Raw genomic sequence first — 20,000 nt, 5'->3', positions numbered from 1 at the left:
TTCGAGATCCCGGGTTGCGGGTTCGAGATCCCGGGTTCGAGATCCCGGGTTCGAGGTTGTGGGTTTGAGATCTGGGTTGCGGGTTCGAGATCCCGGCTTTCAGGTTCAAGGCGGGTTGCGGGTTCGAGATCCCGGTTGCGGGTTCGAGATCCCGGGGTTGCGGGTTCCAGGTGGGTTCTGGGTCCGAGTCGCCCACCCCAGGGATCTCCCAGACGACTTAGGGGGATACAGGGTTGCGGGTGCGAGATCCCAGCTTGCGGGTTCAGGATCCCGGGTTGCGGGTTCGAGAGGCGAGATTCCTGCCTAGGCTCCCTCTCCCATTGGACGGGTGGGGAGGGGAGGCGGGCCTTGAGATCCTGGGTTCGAGGTCCCGGGTTGGGGGTTCGAGGTCCCAGGTTGCGGGTTCAAGATCCCAGGTTGCGGGTTCGAGATCCCGGGTTCGAGGTTGTGGGATTGAGATCTGGGTTGCGGGTTCGAGATCCCAGTTGCGGGTTCGAGATCCCAGGGTTGGGGGTTCAAGGTGGGTTCTGGGTCCGAGTCGCCCACCCCAGGGATCTCCCAGACGACTTAGGGAGGACACAGGGTTGCGGGTTCGAGATCCCAGCTTGCGGGTTCGAGATCCCGGTTTGCGGGTTCCAGGTGGGTTGCGGGATCGAGTCTCCCACCCCAGGGATCTCCCAGACCGCTTGGTGGGGCGACGGCGAGCCCTCAAACCGCTCGGGGACCCCGTGGTTGCGGGTTCGAGATCCCGGATCCACTTACCGCTGGAGTTCTGGGAGCTGGAGTTGGTTTCCTCGTAGTTGTTCTGCAACTTGCTCTCCAACCTCCGGCTGAAGACGCTTTCTGTGGGAAGAGGGATCCAGTTTGGGGGGGTCAGGCTGGATCACCGCCCGGGATCCCTGGGATCAAATGGCTCTGTGGGGTTTATGCTTTGGAAAGGAGGTGAGAAAGGATCTGGGAGGAAAGAAGAGATCCTCTTTCTGGGAGGCTTTTTGGAACTACAGGGAAGAGATACAGGGAGAGGGATCCTGATGAAGAGGGATCCTGAGGAAGAGGGATCCAGGGGAAGAGGGATCCAGGGGAAGAGGGATCCTGAGGAAGAGGGATCCAGGGGAAGAGGGATCCTGAGGAAGAGGGATCTAGGGGAAGAGGGGATCCTGGGAAGAGGGATTCAGGGGAAGAGGGATCCTGAGGAAGAGGGATCCTGAGGAAGAGGGATCCTAGGGAAGAGGGATCCAGGGGGAGAGGGATCCTGAGGAAGAGGGATCCAGGGGAAGAGGGATCTTGAGGAAGAGGGATCCTGGGGAAGAGGGATCTTGGGGAAGAGAGATCCTGAGGAAGAGGGGATCCTGAGGAAGAGGGATCCAGGGAGATCCAGGGGAAGAGGGATCCAGGGGAAGAGGGATCCTGAGGAAGAGGGATCCTGGGGATTTGGGAAGAGGAATCCTGGGGAAGAGGAATTTGGGAAGTGGGATCCTGGGGAAAGGGAATCTGGGGAAGAGGGATCCTGGGGAAGAGGGATCCTGGGGAAGAGGAATTTGGGAAGTGGGATCCTGGGGAAAGGGAATCTGGGGAAGAGGGATCCTGGGGAAGAGGGATCCTGGGAAGAGGAATGAGGAATCTGGGGAAGAGGAATCTGGGAAATAGAAATTCTGTGGATTCAGGAAGAGGAATCCTGGGGAAGAGGGATCCTGGGCATTTGGGAAGAGGAATCCTAGGGAAGAGGACTTTGGGATCCCTCTTCCCTAGGATCCCTCTTCCCTAAATCCCTCTCCCCAACTCCCCAGGATCCTCCGGGGATCCCGCTCGCCCCCTACCTGTGGTGGCCTTGCTCCCCGGAGATCCCGAATTCGGCGCCCGGAACATCTTTTGGGATTTGGGAAGAGGGATCCTGGGGAAGAGGGATCCTGGGGAAGAGGGATCTGGAGAAGAGGAATCTGGGGAAGAGGGATCCTGACGATTTGGGAAGAGGAATCTGGAGAAGAGGAATCTGGAGATATGGGAAGAGGGATCCTGGGGAAGAGGAATCTGGGAAATAGGAATTCTGTGGATTCAGGAAGAGGAATCCTAGGGAAAAGGGATCTGGAGAAGAGGAATCTGGGGAAGAGGAATCTGGAAGAGGAATCTGAGGAAGAGGGATCCTGACGATTTGGGAAGAGGAATCTGGAGAAGAGGAATCTGGGGAACTGGAATCTGGAGAAGAGGAATCTGGGGAAGAGGAATCTGGAGAAGAGGAATCTGGGGAAGAGGAATCCTGGGGAAGAGGGATCTGGGAAAGAGGAATCCTGGGGATTTGGGGAAAGAGGAATTCAGGAAGAGGGATCCTGACGATTTGGGAAGAGGAATCTGGAGAAGAGGAATCTGGGGAAGAGGGATCCTGACGATTTGGGAAGAGGATCTGGAGATATGGGAAGAGGGATCCTGGGGAAGAGGACTTTGGGATCCCTCTTTCCTAAATCCCGCTCCCCAACTCCCCAGGATCCCCCGGGGATCCACTCGCCCCCTACCTGTGGTGGCCTTGCTCCCCGGAGATCCCGAATTCGGCGCCCAGAACATCTTTGGGAAGAGGGATCCTGGGGAAGAAGAATCCTAGGGATTTGGGAAGAGGAATCTGGGGGAAGAGGAATTCCGGAAAAGGAATCCTGAGGATTTGGGAAGAGGAATCTGGAGAAGAGGAATCCTGAGGATTTGGGGAGCAGGATCCTGGGGGAAGAGGACTTTGGGAAGAGGGATCTGGGGAAGAGAAACCCAGGAAAGAGGAATCCTGGGGATTTGGGAAGAGGAATCTGGTGAAGAAGGATCCTGGGGAAGAGGAACCCAGGAGAGAGGAATCCTGGGGATTTGGGAAGAGGGATCCTGGAGAAGAGTAATTTAGGGAAAAGGAATCTGGAGAAGAGGAATCCTGAGGATTTGGGAAGAGGGATCCTGGGAAGAGGAATCCAGGGAAGAAGAATCCTGGGGATTTGGGAAGAGGAATCTGGTGAAGAGGGATCCTGGGGAAGAGGAAGCCAGGAAAGAAGAATCCTGGGGATTTGGGAAGAGGGATCCTGGAGAAGAGGAATCCTGAGGATTTGGGAAGAAGGATCCCGGGGGAAGAGGAATCTGGAGAAGAGGAATCTGGAGAAGAGGGATCTCTTCCTCAGCAATCCTCTTCCCCAATCCCTGGGATCCCTCTTCCCTCAATCCCTCTCCCCAGGATCCTCCGGGGATCCACTCGCCCCCTACCTGTGGTGGCCTTGCTCCCCGGAGATCCCGAATTCGGCGCCCGGAACATCTGGAGCTGGGAGGCGCCCGACGGCGCCCGGTGCAAGAGGGCGGAGCAACGGATGATTGACGCCGCCGGCGCCTTCTTCCCGGCGTGCGATTTGACGGCCACCAGGAGCGGCGAGCGGGAATATTCTGGAAAACACGAGGCCGGATCCGGGTTCGAATCCGGATTTGAACCCGGATCGTCGGGGTTTTGGCGCAGATTCGAATGTGGATTCTTGGGGTTTTGTACTGGATTCGAACCCGGATTCCTGGGGATTTGGTCTGGGTTTGAACCCGGATTCATTGGGTCTTGCACCAGATTGGAAGGTGGATTCCTGGGGTCTTGCACTGGATTCGAACCTGGATTCCTGGGGTCTCATTCTGGATTCGAACCCAGATTCATTGGGTCTCCAACTGGATTCGAACCCAGATTCCTGGTGTCTCTTCCCAGATTTTGCCCCGGATTCGAACCCAGATTCTAGGGGTCTTATTCTGGATTTGAACCCAGATTCCCAGGGTTTCACTCCAGATTCAAGCCCTGATTCCTGGGGTTTCGTTCTGGGTTCGAACCTGGATTCTTGGGGTTTTGCCTTGATTCGAACCTGGATTCCTGGTGTCTCTTCCCAGATTTGAACCCAGATTCATTGGGTCTCAATCTGGATTCACTCTGGATTCAAACCCGGTTTCTTGGGGTCTTGCTACACATTTGAACCCTGATTCTTGGGGTTTTGCCCCAGATTTGAACTCAGATTCCTGGGGTTTTGCACCAGATTTGAACCCGGATTTGTGAGGTTTTGCCTTGATTCGAACCTGGATTCCTGGTGTCTCTTCCCAGATTTGAACCCGGATTCATTGGGTCTCAATCTGGATTCACTCTGGATTCAAACCCGGATTCTTGGGGTCTTCCTACACATTTGAACTCAATGAATTTGAACTCTTCCCAGATTTGAACCCAGAAGCCCGGTGTCTCTTTCCAGATTTGAACCCGGATTCTTGGGGTCTCAATCTGGATTTGGACCCGGATTCATTGGGTCTCAAACTGGATTCAAACCCGGATTCATTGGGCCTCAAACTGGATTCCAACCTGGATTCATTGAGTCTCAAACTGGATTCAAACCAGTTTGGGATCCGGATTCATTGGGTCTCAAACTGGATTCCAACCAGTTTGGGATCTGGATTCATTGGGTCTCAAACTGGATTCCAACCCGGATTCATTGGGTCTCAAACTGGATTCCAACCAGTTTGGGTTCCGGATTCATTGGGTCTCAGACTGGATTCCAACCAGTTTGGGATCTGGATTCATTGGGTCTCAAACTGGATTCCAACCCGGATTCATTGGGTCTCAAACTGGATTCCAACCAGTTTGGGATCCGGATTCATTGGGCCTCAAACTGGATTCCAACCCGGATTCATTGGGTCTCAAACTGGATTCGATCCGGATTCATTGGGCCTCAAACTGGATTCAAACCCGATTCCCGGTGTCTCTTCCCAGATTCGAACCTAGATTCTTGGGATCTGGCCCCGGGTTTGAGGGAAGGAGGTAGGGATCCGCCCCCCAGATCCCCAGGGGAAATCCAGCCCCCCGGCCCCGGGTGCGAATCCGGTTTACTCACTGATCGGCGCGTGAAGAGCGACGTGCTCCTGATACGGAGTGTAGTACTTGTATTGCTTGCCGCAGAATTCGCACGTGTAGCTGCCAGTTTCTGTGGGGAGAAAAGAGGAGTGAGATCTCGGGGATCCCCCAAGGAGACCCAGACGGATCCCCAGGGATCCCCCGAATCTGGAGCAAAGTGGGTCTCTTTCCACAAATTTGAACCTGGATTCTTGGGGTTTTGGACTGGATTCGAACCCGGATTCCTGGGGTCTCATTCTGGATTTGAATGATAGTAACATTGACTATTATTATTATTGTTGTTATTGTTATTATTATTATTATTATTATTATTATTAACGATAGTAACATTGACTAGTATTATTGTTGTTATTATTATTATTATTATTATTATTATTAACGATAGTAACATGTACTAGTATTATTATTATTATTATTATTATTATTATTATTATTATTATTAACGATAGTAACATTGACTATTATTATTATTATTATTATTATTATTAACGATAGTAACATTGACTATTATTATTATTATTATTATTATTATTAACGATAGTAACATTGACTATTATTATTATTATTATTATTATTATTATTATTATTAACGATAGTAACATTGACTATTATTATTATTATTATTATTATTATTATTATTATTATTATTATTATTAACGATAGTAACATTGACTATTATTATTATTATTATTATTATTAACGATAGTAACATTGACTATTATTATTATTATTATTATTATTATTATTATTATTATTAACGATAGTAACATTGACTAGTATTATTATTATTATTATTATTATTATTATTATTAACGATAGTAACATTGACTAGTATTATTATTATTATTATTATTAACGATAGTAACATTGACTATTATTATTATTATTATTATTATTATTATTATTATTATTATTATCATCAATTATTACCGTCAATTATCAAAACATCAGATAATAATCATATCAATTGCTATTAATCTCAATATCAACCGTTCTTCCTATCAATTATTAACATCAATTGGTATTAATATCGGATTTTATTAATATCTATTATTTTCAATATCAATGATTTCTTATTATCTTTCATGTCACTTATTATTATATTCAATATCAATTATGAACATCTATCAATGCTATCATTATTCTCTTTTATTATTACTATCCATTATTATTATTATTATTATTATTATTATTTCTTATAGTATTATTAATATGTCTTATTGCAATCTACTATTTCACATCCATTATTATTTTTAATATCTATTATTACTATTATTACTACTATTGCTATTATTTTTAATATTTTTTATTTTTAATCTCTATTGTATATTGAGTATCTATTATTATTATTATTATTATTATCATCTACTATTTTATATCCATTATTATTTTTAATATCTATTATTACTATTATTTGTAATATTTTTTATTTTTAATCTCTATTATATATTGAGTATCTATTATTATTATTATTATTATCATCTACTATTTTATATCCATTATTATTTTTAATATCTATTATTACTATTATTTGTAATATTTTTTATTTTTTATCTCTATTATATATTGAGTATCTATTATTATTATTATTATTATTATTATTATTATTATTATTATTATTATTATTATCATCCCTTTTTTCTTAGTCAAATACAAATCCAACACAGAAGGATCTCCATTCCCTCCTTTCCCACAAGCCCGCCAGATCCCGGGATCGAGTCCCCGCCCTCCCAGATCCCGCCTCTCGAACCCGCGTCCCCCCTAGCCTTGAACAGGTTCCCGGAGGAATCCGGCCGGTTCGGAAAGCCGGCGGATCCCTCAAACCGGATCCCCGGAATCTCGTACTTGGACCGATCTTCTGGAAGGGTTCCGGATCCTCTTCCTTTACCTCGTCTTTGGCGACCATGGCCTGGTCATAGGGATCTGGAAGAGAAGAGCAGGGAGGGTCGTTCCGGATCTCGGGGATCCCCGGATCTCCGGAACGCCCTTCCCAGGTTCCCCCGGATCCCGGCCTGTCCGCAGGGATCTTCCCCCCGTTCCGGAACAGACTCATTTGAGCAGATCCCGGCACGTCCGCACAGATCCTCCTGGCGTTCCAGATCCCGGCACGTCCGCACAGATCCTCCTGGCGTTCCGGATCCCAACCCATTCGAGTGGATCCTGGACTGTCTGGCCGGATCCTCCCAGCATTCCAGATCCCAGCCCGTTCGAACGGATCCTGGACCGTCTGGCCGGATCCTCCCAGCATTCCAGATCCCAGCCCGTTCGAACGGATCCTGGACCGTCTGGCCGGATCCTCCCAGCATTCCAGATCCCAGCCCGTTCGAACGGATCCTGGACCGTCTGGCCAGATCCTCCCGGTATTCTGGATCCCGACCCGTTAAAACGGATCCTGGCCCGTCCGCCTAGACCCTCCTGGCGTTCTGGATCCCAGCCTGCCCAACCGGATCCTCCCGGCTTTCCAGATCCTGACCCGTTCCAACAGATCCTTCTGGCACTACGGATCCCGGCCCGTCTGAACAGATCCTCCCAGCGCTCCGGATCCTGGAACACCCGCCCGGATCCTCCTGGCATTCCGGATCCCGACCTGTTCGAATGGATCCCAGCCCGTCCGCTGGATCCTCCAGATCCCGGGTTTCCCCGCCGCTGGGGAACCCCCCCCCCCGAATTTCCCGCAGCCCGATCCCGAGAAAAGGGATCACGGGGGCGATCGGACTCGGGATCCGGTCGCCGGGAGTTCCACAGGATCCGAATCCGTACTAAGAAATCATTTCCTGGGATCGTTCCGGGAAAACGCCGGAGGGAACCGGGAGGCAGGGGGGATCCGGAGCGGGGGATCCAGGGGATCCCTGGCGATCTACTCACCGTCGACCGCGTGGAGATCGCGGTGCTCCTGGAAGCAACTGTAGTATTTGTACTTCTTCCCGCAAATGTCGCAGGTGTAGCGGAAGTTGTCTGGCGGGATCAGGGGAGAAAGAGATTCAGCGGATCCCCAGCAGATCCCTCCCCAAAAGAGATCCGGTAATAACAATACTACTAAATACTATTAATAATAATGACTATAACTGTTATTAAGATTATTTAATATGCTGCCCATCTGGAAAGGAAGAGATTCGGCGGATTCCCAGGAGATCCTCCCTCAAGAGAGATCCGGTAATAATAATAATAATAATACTAAATACTATTAATAATAATGACTATAACTGTTATTAAGATTAATAATATTTAATATGCTGCCCATCTGGAAAGAAAGAGATTCGGCGGATTCCCAGGAGATCCCCCTTCAAGAGAGATCCGGTAGTAATAATATTAAATACTATTAATAATAATTACTATAACTGTTATTATATATAGAATTATAATATAATAGTATTAATTAATACTATTTATTATTATTATTATTATTATTATTATTATTATTATTATTATTATTATTACTACTACTACTACTATTATTATTATTATTATTATTATTGCATTAATTAATAATTAATATTCATCTGGGGAGATTCCGGGTCAGGCTGGATTCCGGCCATAATATCAATATACCAATATTAATATATTAATAAACAACAACATTATTTGTTATTGATAATAAATATGACCGATATTTATTAGTTCCAGTTAGTAATATTAATAATAATAGCATTCATGTTTATTAAGTTCTAGGTTTTTATGAATATAATTCTAACAGTACTATTAAGCAGTATTAATAATATTACCATTAATAATTATATTCATTCTAAGCTATAACGCTACTACTACTAATAATAATAATAATTAATAACAATAAATAATAATAATAATAATAATAATAATAATAATAATAATAATAATAATAATAATAGCAGCATTCATGTTTATTAAGTTCTAGGTTTTTATGAATATAATTCTAACAGTAATATTAAGCAGTATTAATAATATTACCATTAATAATAATATTAATTCTAAGCTATAACGCTACTACTACTAATAATAATTAATAACAATTAATAATAATAATAATAATAATAATAATAATAATAATAGCATTCATGTTTATTAAGTTCTAGGTTTTTATGAATATAATTCTAACAGTAATAATAAGCAGTATTAATAATAAAACTATTAATAATTATATTCATTCTAAGCTATAAGGCTACTACTACTACTGATAATAATAATTAATAATAATAATAATAATAATAATAATAATAATAGCATTCATGTTTATTAAGTTCTAGGTTTTTATGAATATAATTCTAACAGTAATATTAAGCAGTATTAATAATATTACCATTAATAATAATTTTAATTCTAAGCTATAACGCTACTACTACTGATAATAATTAATAACAATTAATAATAATAATAATAATAATAATAATAATAATAATAATAATAATAGCAGCATTCATGTTTATTAAGTTCTAGGTTTTTATGTATATAATTCTAACAGTAATATTAAGCAGTATTAATAATATTACTATTAATAATTATATTCATTCTAAGCTATAACGCTACTACTACTACTGATAATAATAATTAATAATAATAATAATAATAATAATAATAATAATAATAATAGCATTCATGTTTATTAAGTTCTAGGTTTTTATGAATTTAATTCTAACAGTAATATTAAGCAGTATTAATAATATTACCATTAATAATTATGTTAATTCTAAGCTATAACGCTACTACTACTACTACTGATAATAATAATAATTAATAACAATTAACAATTAATAATAATAATAATAATAATAATAATAATAGCAGCATTCATGTTTATTAAGTTCTAGGTTTTTATGTATATAATTCTAACAGTAATATTAAGCAGTATTAATAATATTACTATTAATAATTATATTCATTCTAAGCTATAACGCTACTACTACTACTGATAATAATAATTAATAATAATAATAATAATAATAATAATAATAATAATAATAGCATTCATGTTTATTAAGTTCTAGGTTTTTATGAATTTAATTCTAACAGTAACATTAAGCAGTATTAATAATATTACTATTAATAATTATATTCATTATAAGCTATAAGGCTACTAATACTACTAATAATGATTAATAATAGTAATAATAATAATAATAATAATAATAATAATAAGAGATTCGGGGTCAGTCTGGATGACCCTCAGGGCCAATACTTACTGCCTTGGGAAGCACCTTCGCCTGACACCACTTCCGTGTCTAGGAATAATAATAATAATAATAATAATAATAATAATAATAATAATAATAATAATAAATAATAACAACAATAATAAGTTTTAAAAACAAATAATAATAAATTTTAAAAGCGAATTATAAGGAGCGTTAATGAGAACAGTAGATCGTCCGTAATAGTCGGGAAGTAATCAATAATAATAATAATAATAAGAGGTAATCAATAATAATAATAATAAGTAATCAATAATAATAATAATAATAATAATAATAATAATAATAATCGATAATAATAATAATAATAATAATAATAATAATAAGTAATCTATAATAATAATAATAATAATAATAATAATAATAATAATAATAATAATAAGTAATCTATAATAATAATAAGTAATCAATATTAATAAGTAATCAATAATAATAATAAGTAATCAATAATAATAATAATAAGTAATCAATAATAATAATAATAATAAGTAATCAACAACAACAACACGTTTTAAAAACAAATAGTAATAAATTTTAAAAGCGAATTTTAAGGAGCGTTAATGAACAGTAGATCGTCCGTAATAGCCGGGAAGTAATCAATAATAATAATAATGATAATAATAATAATAATAATAATAATAAATCAATAATAATAAATCAATAATAATAATAATAAATCAATAATAATAATAATACTAATAATACTAATAATAATAATAAGTATTCCATAATAATAATAATAAATCAATAATAATAATAATAATAATAATAATAATAATAATAATAATAAGTAATCCATAATAATAAGTAATCCATAATAATAATAATAATAATAATAATAATAATAATAATAATAATAATAAGTAATCCATAATAATAATAATAATTCAATAATAATAATAAGTAATCAATAATAATAAGTAATCCATAATAGTAATAATAATTCAATAATAATAAAAATAAAAATAAAATAATAATAATTCAATAAGAAGAAGAAGTAATCAATAATAATAATAATAATAATAATAATAAGTAAAGAAGAAGAAGAAGTAATCAATAATAATAATAATAATAATAATAATAATAATAAGTAAAGAAGAAGTAATCAATAATAATAATAATAATAATAATAATAATAATAATAAGTAAAGAAGAAGAAGAAGTAATCAATAATAATAATAATAATAATAATAATAATAATAAGTAAAGAAGAAGTAATCAATAATAATAATAATAATAATAATAATAATAATAAGTAAAGAAGAAGTAATCAATAATAATAATAATAATAATAATAATAATAAGTAAAGAAGAAGAAGAAGTAATCAATAATAATAATAATAATAATAATAAGTAAAGAAGAAGTAATCAATAATAATAATAATAATAATAATAATAATAATAATAAGTAAAGAAGAAGAAGAAGTAATCAATAATAATAATAATAATAATAATAAGTAAAGAAGAAGAAGAAGTAATCAATAATAATAATAATAATAATAATAATAATAAGTAAAGAAGAAGTAATCAATAATAATAATAATAATAATAAGTAAAGAAGAAGTAATCAATAATAATAATAATAATAATAATAATAATAATAAGTAAGAAGAAGAAGAAGAAGAAGAAGTAATCAATAATAATAATAATAATAATAATAATAATAATAATAACAATAATAAGTAATTCCCGATTCGGTTTGAACCCGGCTCCCGAATCGGGACTCGAACCCGTTACCTCGGTGCGCCCGGACGTGGGTCTGGAAGCAGTTGTAGTACTTGTACTTCTTGCCGCAGATCCCGCACTCGTAGGAGCCTGGAAGGGGAGTCAAACCGGAGTCAAACCGGAGTCAAACCAGATTCCAATCCGTTTCCTCCTCCTAGAAACTCCTAGAAACTGGGGGGTGGAAGCCGGATTCAAACCACTTTCCTCCTCCTTTGAACTGGGGATTTGAACCCGGAACCTCAAACTCGAACCCGGACCCCCCAGACTCGAACCGGATTGGAATCCGGATTCAAACCAGTTTCCTCCTTCTAGAAACTCCTAGGAACTGGAGATTTGAACCCGGATTCAAACCACTTTCCTCCTCCTTTGAGCTGGGGATTTGAAGCCGGAACCTCAGACTCGAACCCGGAACCCCAGACACAAACCGGATTTGGATCTGGATTCAAATCAGTTTCCTCCTTCTAGAAACTGGGGGATGGAAGCCGGATTCAAACCACTTTCCTCCTCCTAAGGCTGGGGATTTGAACCCGGAACCCCAGAACTCGAACCCAGACCCTCCAGACTTGAACCGGATTTGAATCCGGATTCAAACCAGTTTCCTCCTCCTAGAAACTGGAGGTTTGAACCCGGATTCAAACCAGTTTCCTCCTCCTAAGGATGGGGATTTGAACCCGGAACCCCAGACTCGAACCCGGACCCTCCAGACTTGAACCGGATTTGAATCCGGATTCAAACCAGTTTCCTCCTCCTAGAAACTGGGGATTTGAACCCGGATTCAAACCAGTTTCCTCCTCCTAAGGCTGGGGATTTGAACCCGGAACCCCAGACTCCAACCCGGACCCTCCAGACTTGAACCGGATTTGAATCTGGATTCAAATCACTTTCCTCCTCTTAAGGATGGGGATTTGAACCCGGAACCCCAGACTCGAACCCAGACCCTCCAGACTTGAACCGGATTTGAATCCGGATTCAAATCAGTTTCCTCCTCCTAGAAACTGGGGATTTGAACCCAGAATCCCAGACTTGAACTGGATTCAAACTGGATTCCTCCTCCTAAGACTGGGGATTTGAACCCGGAACCCCGGACTTGAACCGGATTCGAACCAGTTTCCTCCTCCTGGGAACTGGGATTTGAACCCGGAACCAGACTTGAACCTGGACCCACCGGATTTGAACCCAGAATCCAGACTCAAACCCGGAACCCCAGACTCAAACTCGAACCCTCCAGTCTTGAACCAGATTTGAACCCAGACTCGAACTAGGAGTTTGAAACCGGATTCGAACCAGCGTCCTCCTACTAGGTGTGGGAATTTGAACCCAGAACCCCAGACTTGAACCGGATTCGAATCAGGGTCCTCCTCCTAGAAACTGGGGATTTGAACCCGGACCTTCTGGACTTGAACCGGATTTGAACCCGGATTCGAACCAGCATCCTCCTCCCAGGGATGGGGATTCGAACCTGGACCCAGACTCGAACCCGGAACCCCGGACTTGAACCGGTGTCCTCCTGGGATCAGGGATTTGAACCCGGAACCCCAGACTTGAACCAGATTCGAACCCAGATTCAAACCAGTTTTCTCCTCCCAAGACTGGGGATTTGAACCCGGATTCAAATCAGTTTTCTCCTCCTAGAAACTCCTAGAAACTGGGGGTTTGAACCCGGACCTTCTGGACTCAAACTGGATTCGAATCCAGATTCAAACCAGTGTCCTCCTAGAAACTGGTTATTTGAACCCGGAGCCCCAGACTTGAACCGGATTCAAACCAGTTTCCTCCTAAGACTAGGGATTTGAACCCAGAACCCCAGACCTATACCGGATTTGAACCGGATTCAAACCAGTTTCCTCCTCCTAAGACTGGGGATTTGAACTCGGAACCCCAGACTTGAACTGGATTTGAACCGGATTCGAATCAGTTTCCTCCTCCTTGGACCAGGGATTTGAACCCGGATTCGAACCAGTTTCCTCCTCCTAGGACTGGGGATTTGAACCCGGAAACCTGGACTTGAACCGGATTCAAACCGGATTCGAAGCGGATTCGAACCAGTTTCCTCCTCCTAAGACTGGGGATTTGAACCTGGAACCCCAGACTCGAACCGGATTCGAACCCGATTCAAATCAGTTTCCTCCTCCTAGAAACTCCTAGAAACTGGGGATTTGAACCCAGATTCGAACCGGTTTCCAGACTTGAACCGGATTCGAATCAGTTTCCTCCTCCTAAGACTACGGATTTGAACCCGGAACCCCGGACTTGAACCGGATTCAAACCGGATTCAGATGGGATTTGAATCAGTTTCCTCCTCCTAGGACTGGGGATTTGAACCCAAACCCTCCGGACTCAAACCAGTTCCCTCATCCCCAAATTTGAACCGGATTTGAACCAGATTCGAATCAGTTTCCTCCTCCTAGGACTGGGGATTTGAACCTGGAACCCCAGACTTGAACCAGATTCGAACCGGATTTGAACCAGTTTCGTCCTCCTAGGACTGGGGATTTGAACCCGGAACCCTGGACTTGAACTGGATTCAAACCGGATTCGAAGCGGATTCAAACCAGTTTCCTCCTCCTAGGACTGGGGATTTGAACCCAGAACTCCATACTTGAACCGGATTCGAAGTGGATTTGAACCCGGATTCGAATCTTATTTCCTCCTCCTAAAACTGGGGATTTGAACCCGGAACCCCAGACTTGAACCGGATTCAAACCGGATTCGAATCCGGATTCGAACCAGTTTCCTCCTCCTAGGACTGGGGATTTGAACCCGGAACCCCAGACTTGAACCGGATTCAAACTGGATTTGAACCCGGATTCGAATCTATTTCCTCCTCCTAAAACTGGGGATTTGAACCCGGAACCCCAGACTTGAACCGGATTCAAACCGGATTCAAACCAGTTTCCTCCTCCTAGAAACTGGGGATTTGAACCCGGAATCCCAGACTTGAACCGGATTCAAACCAGAAGCCAGACCCCTAACCAAAGGGTCCCCTGACCCCCAACCAGAAGGGTTCCCTGACCCCCAACCCAAAGGGCCCCCCAGTTTCCCTGACCCCCAACCAACTCCGCCCCACAGAAAATAGGGGTCACGCCACCAACCTAGCTTACCGAGGGTCTCCTGACCCCTAACCCAAAGGGGTTCTCTGACCCCCAACCAGAAGGGTCTCCTGACCCCTAACCCAAAGGGGTTCCCTGACCCCCAACCAGAAGGGTCTCCTGACCCCCAACCCAAAGGGGTTCCCTGACCCCCAACCAGAAGGGACTCCTGACCCCTAACCCAAAGGGGTTCCCTGACCCCCAACCAGAAGGGTCTCCTGACCCCCAACCCAAAGGGGTTCCCTGACCCCCAACCAGAAGGGTCTCCTGACCCCCAACCCAAAGGGGTTCCCTGACCCCCAACCAGAAGGGTCTCCTGACCCCTAACCCAAAGGGGTTCCCTGACCCCCAACCAGAAGGGTCTCCTGACCCCTAACCCAAAGGGTTTTCTGACCCCCAACCAGAAGGGTCTCCTGACCCCTAACCCAAAGGGGTTCCCTGACCCCCAACCAGAAGGGTCTCCCGACCCCCAACCCAAAGGGGTTCCCTGACCCCCAACCAGAAGGGTCTCCTGACCCCCAACCCAAAGGGGTTCCCTGACCCCCAACCAGAAGGGTCTCCTGACCCCTAACCCAAAGGGGTTCCCTGACCCCCAACCAGAAGGGTCTCCTGACCCCTAACCCAAAGGGGTTCCCTGACCCCCAACCAGAAGGGTCTCCTGACCCCCAACCCAAAGGGGTTCCCTGACCCCCAACCAGAAGGGTCTCCTGACCCCCAACCCAAAGGGGTTCCCTGACCCCCAACCAGAAGGGTCTCCTGACCCCTAAGCCAAAGGGGTTCCCTGACCCCCAACCAGAAGGGTCTCCTGACCCCTAAGCCAAAGGGGTTCCCTGACCCCCAACCAGAAGGGTCTCCTGACCCCCAACCCAAAGGGGTTCCCTGACCCCCAACCAGAAGGGTCTCCTGACCCCTAACCCAAAGGGGTTCCCTGACCCCCAACCAGAAGGGTCTCCTGACCCCTAACCCAAAGGGGTTCCCTGACCCCCAACCAGAAGGGTCTCCTGACCCCCAACCCAAAGGGGTTCCCTGACCCCCAACCAGAAGGGTCTCCTGACCCCCAACCCAAAGGGGTTCCCTGACCCCCAACCAGAAGGGTCTCCTGACCCCCAACCCAAAGGGGTTCCCTGACCCCCAACCAGAAGGGTCTCCTGACCCCCAACCCAAAGGGGTTCCCTGACCCCCAACCAGAAGGGTCTCCTGACCCCCAACCCAAAGGGGTTCCCTGACCCCCAACCAGAAGGGTCTCCTGACCCCTAACCCAAAGGGGTTCCCTGACCCCCAACCAGAAGGGTCTCCTGACCCCTAACCCAAAGGGGTTCCCTGACCCCCAACCAGAAGGGTCTCCTGACCCCTAACCCAAAGGGTTTTCTGACCCCCAACCAGAAGGGTCTCCTGACCCCTAACCCAAAGGGGTTCCCTGACCCCCAACCAGAAGGGTCTCCCGACCCCCAACCCAAAGGGGTTCCCTGACCCCCAACCAGAAGGGTCTCCTGACCCCCAACCCAAAGGGGTTCCCTGACCCCCAACCAGAAGGGTCTCCTGACCCCTAACCCAAAGGGGTTCCCTGACCCCCAACCAGAAGGGTCTCCTGACCCCTAACCCAAAGGGGTTCCCTGACCCCCAACCAGAAGGGTCTCCTGACCCCTAACCCAAAGGGCTCCCCAGTTTCTCTGACCCCCAACAAATGGATCCCTCTGACCCCAAACTGAAAGGGCCCCCAAGTTTCCCTGACCCCAAACTGAAAGGGCCCCTGACCCATAACAAAAGGGCCCCCTGACCCCCAACCAGAAGGGTCCCCCCCATTTCCTTGACCCCCAACCCAAAGGGTCCCCTGACCCCCAACAAAGGGGTCCCGACTGAAAGGGTCCCTCGTGCGACCCCTAACCCAAAGGGGTCCCTGACCCCCAACCAGAAGGGTCTCCTGACCCCTAACCCAAAGGGCCCCCCAGTTTCCCTGACCCCCAACCAAAAGGGGTCCCTGACCCCCAAACAAAAGGGTCTCCTGACCCCTAACCCAAAGGGCCCCCCAGTTTCCCTGACCCCAAACCGAAAGGGCCCCTGACCCATAACAAAAGGGCCCCCTGACCCCCAAGCCAAAGGGTCCCCCCAGTTTCCCTGACCCCCAACAAAAGGGTCCCTCTGACCCCAAACCAGAAGGGTCCCTGGTGCGACCCCTAACCCAAAGGACCCCTGACCCCCAACAAAAGGGTTCCCTGACCCCTAACCAAAAGCCCCCCCCGTTTCCCTGACCCCTAACCAACCCTGCCCCACGGAAAATAGGGGTCGCGCCACCCACCCACCAAAAGGCTCCCCTGACCCCAAACCCAAAGCCCCCCCCCCAGTTTCCCTGACCCCCAAGGGGCCCCTGACCCCAAACCAAAGGCCCCCCTGACCCATAACCAAACCTTTCCCCGACCCCCAACCGCCTCTGCCCCACAGAAAAAAGGGGTCGTGTCACCCACCCACCAAAAGGATCCCCTGACCCCCAAACCAAAGGGTCCCCCCAGTTTCCCTGACCCCAAACCCAATGGGTCCCGACCCCAAAGGGTCCCCCTGACCCATAACCAACCCCCAACCGCCTCCGCCCCACAGAAAATAGGGGTCGCACCACCCACCTAGCTTACCCAGCGTCCCAACTGAAAGGGTCCCCTAACCCAAAGGGTCCCTGACCCCCAAGTAAAAGGTCCTGACCCCTAACCAAACCTTTCCCCGCCCCCCCAACCGCCCCCGCCCCACAGAAAATAGGGGTCGCACCTAGCTTACCCAGGGTCTGCTGGCTGCGGACTCCCCACTTTCCCCGACCCCCAACCCATAGGGCCCCCGACCCCTAACCAAACCTCTCCCCGACCCCCAAGCTCTTCCCCGACCCCCAAGCCGCTCTGCCCCACGGAAAATAGGGGTCGCACCTAGCTTACCCAGGGTCTGCTGGCTGCGGACCCCCCCCAGGACGACGCAGATCTCGGCTGGGGCTGCCCCACGGCCCCCTTTGCGGGGCTCCGTGGGGCCGCCGTGGGGCCAGGCGAAGTCGTCGGGGGTCTCGGTCTTGACGGTCACTTGGGGGGCAGAGGGCGGGGCCTCCTCGCTGGGCGGGGCCGAGTCGGAGGCCGGCGAATCGGAGGCCGGCATGGCGGCGGCCGAGGGGGGCGGGTCTCTGTGGGGCAGAGAGAGGGGTCAGAAAAAGGGGGCAGAGCGGACTGGTCTTTAATGGGAGACTTGGACTGGGAAACTGGGGGTCTTTGAATGGGGGGCAGAGCAGACTGGGAATGGGGGGCAGGGGGACTGGGAATGTGGGGCAGAGCAGACTGGGAATGTGGGGCTAGGAATGGGGGTCTTTCAATGGGGGACTGGGAGTGTGGGGCTGGGAGACTGGGAATGGGGGGCAGACAGACTGGGAATGGGGGTCTTTAATGGGAGACTGGGAATGTGGGGCTAGGACTGGGAGACTGGGAATGGGGGACTGGGAATGGGGTCTTTAATGGGAGACTGGGAATGGGGGTCTTTTAATGGGGGGCTGGGACTGGGGGACTGGGAATGGGGGGCAGGGAGACTGGGAATGGGGGTCTTTTAATGGGGGGCTGGGAATGGGGGGCAGACCGGACTGGGAATATGGGGCTAGGATTGGGGGGGCAGACAGACTGGGAATGTGGGGCTAGGAATGGGGGTCTTTCAATGGGGGACTGGGAGTGTGGGGCTGGGAGACTGGGAATGGGGGGCAGACAGACTGGGAATGGGGGTCTTTAATGGGAGACTGGGAATGTGGGGCAGGGAAACTGGGAATGTGGGGCTAGGACTGGGAATGGGGAACTGGGAATGGGGGGCCAGGACTGGGAATGGGGGACTGGGAATGGGGGGCCAGGACTGGGAATGGGGGGCTGGGACTGGGAATGGGGGTCTTTAATGGGAGACTGGGAGTGGGGAACTGGGAGTGTGGGACTGGGAGTGCGGGGCTAGGACTGGGAATGGGAGACTGGGAATGGGGGGCTGGGAATGGGAGTCTTTAATGGGAAACTGGGAGACTGGGAATGGGGGGCAGAGCAGACTGGGAATGGGCTACTGGGAATGTGGGGCTAGGACTGGGACTGGGGGTCTTTTAATGGGAGACTGGGAGTGTGGGGCTGGGACTGGGTCTTTTAATGGAAGACTGGGACTGAGGGACTGGGAATGTGGGGCTAGGACTGGGAATGTGGGTCTTTAATGGGAGGCAGGGAATGGGGGGCAGAGCAGACTGGGAATGGGCTACTGGGAATGTGGGGCAGGGAGACTGGGAATGGGATACTGGGAGACTGGAACTGGGAGACTGGGAATGGGGGACTGGGAGACTGGGAATGGGAGACTGGGAGACTGGAACTGGGAGACTGGGAATGGGGGGCAGGGAGACTGGGAATGGGAGACTGGGAATGTGGGGCTAGGACTGGGATTGTGGGTCTTTAATGGGAGACTGGGAATGTGGGGCAGGGAGACTGGGAATGGGAGACTGGGAGACTGGAACTGGGAGACTGGGAATGGGGGGCAGGGAGACTGGGAATGGGAGACTGGGAATGTGGGGTTAGGACTGGGAATGGGGGTCTTTTAATGGGAGACAGGGAATGGCGGGCAGGGAGACTGGGAATGGGCTACTGGGAATGTGGGGCAGGGAGACTGGGAATGGGAGACTGGGAGACTGGAACTGGGAGACTGGGAATGGGTCTTTTAATGGGGGACTGGGAAACTGGGACTGGGGACTGGGAAAGGGGGAATGGGAGACTGGGAATGGGGGGCAGGGAGACTGGGAATAGGGGACTGGGAATGGGGGTCTTTAATGGGAGACTGGGATTGGGGTACTGGGAATGGGGGCTTCTTAATGGGACACTGGGACTGGGAAACTGGGACTCTCTTAATGGGAGACTGGGACTGGGAAACTGGGACTGGGAGTCTTTTAATGGGAGACTGGGACTGGGAGACTGGGAAAGGGGGAATGGGAGACTGGGAATGGGGGGCAGGGAGACTGGGAATGGGATACTGGGAGACTGGAACTGGGAGACTGGGAATGGGGGACTGGGAGACTGGGAATGGGGGGTCTTTTAATGGGACACTGGGACTGGGAAACTGGGGCTGGGAGTCTCTTAATGGGAGACTGGGACTGGGAAACTGGGACTGGGA

At 46.4% G+C, this 20,000-nt stretch overlaps 1 protein-coding gene across 1 annotated transcript in view; it reads right to left on the bottom strand.

Annotated features, from left to right (window-relative positions):
• Window positions 1-20,000, bottom strand: part of LOC114590070 (uncharacterized) — a 41,135-nt gene that overhangs the window by 4,929 nt on the left and 16,206 nt on the right. Inside the window, exons 3-10 of the mRNA XM_077922652.1 lie at window positions 17,777-18,012; window positions 11,785-11,862; window positions 10,039-10,077; window positions 7,748-7,837; window positions 6,728-6,805; window positions 4,863-4,952; window positions 3,226-3,399; window positions 763-843 (exon numbers count right to left, since the gene is read on the bottom strand). Of these exons, the coding sequence (XP_077778778.1) occupies window positions 763-843; window positions 3,226-3,399; window positions 4,863-4,952; window positions 6,728-6,805; window positions 7,748-7,837; window positions 10,039-10,077; window positions 11,785-11,862; window positions 17,777-18,012 (866 nt within the window). The remainder of the gene's footprint in view (window positions 1-762; window positions 844-3,225; window positions 3,400-4,862; window positions 4,953-6,727; window positions 6,806-7,747; window positions 7,838-10,038; window positions 10,078-11,784; window positions 11,863-17,776; window positions 18,013-20,000) is intronic.

This window comes from Podarcis muralis, chromosome Z, assembly GCF_964188315.1.
Source record: "Podarcis muralis chromosome Z, rPodMur119.hap1.1, whole genome shotgun sequence".
NCBI lineage: Eukaryota > Metazoa > Chordata > Lepidosauria > Squamata > Lacertidae > Podarcis > Podarcis muralis.
The sequence above is the reverse complement of the archived record's forward strand: the minus strand, read 5'-3'. Positions and strand labels throughout refer to the sequence as shown.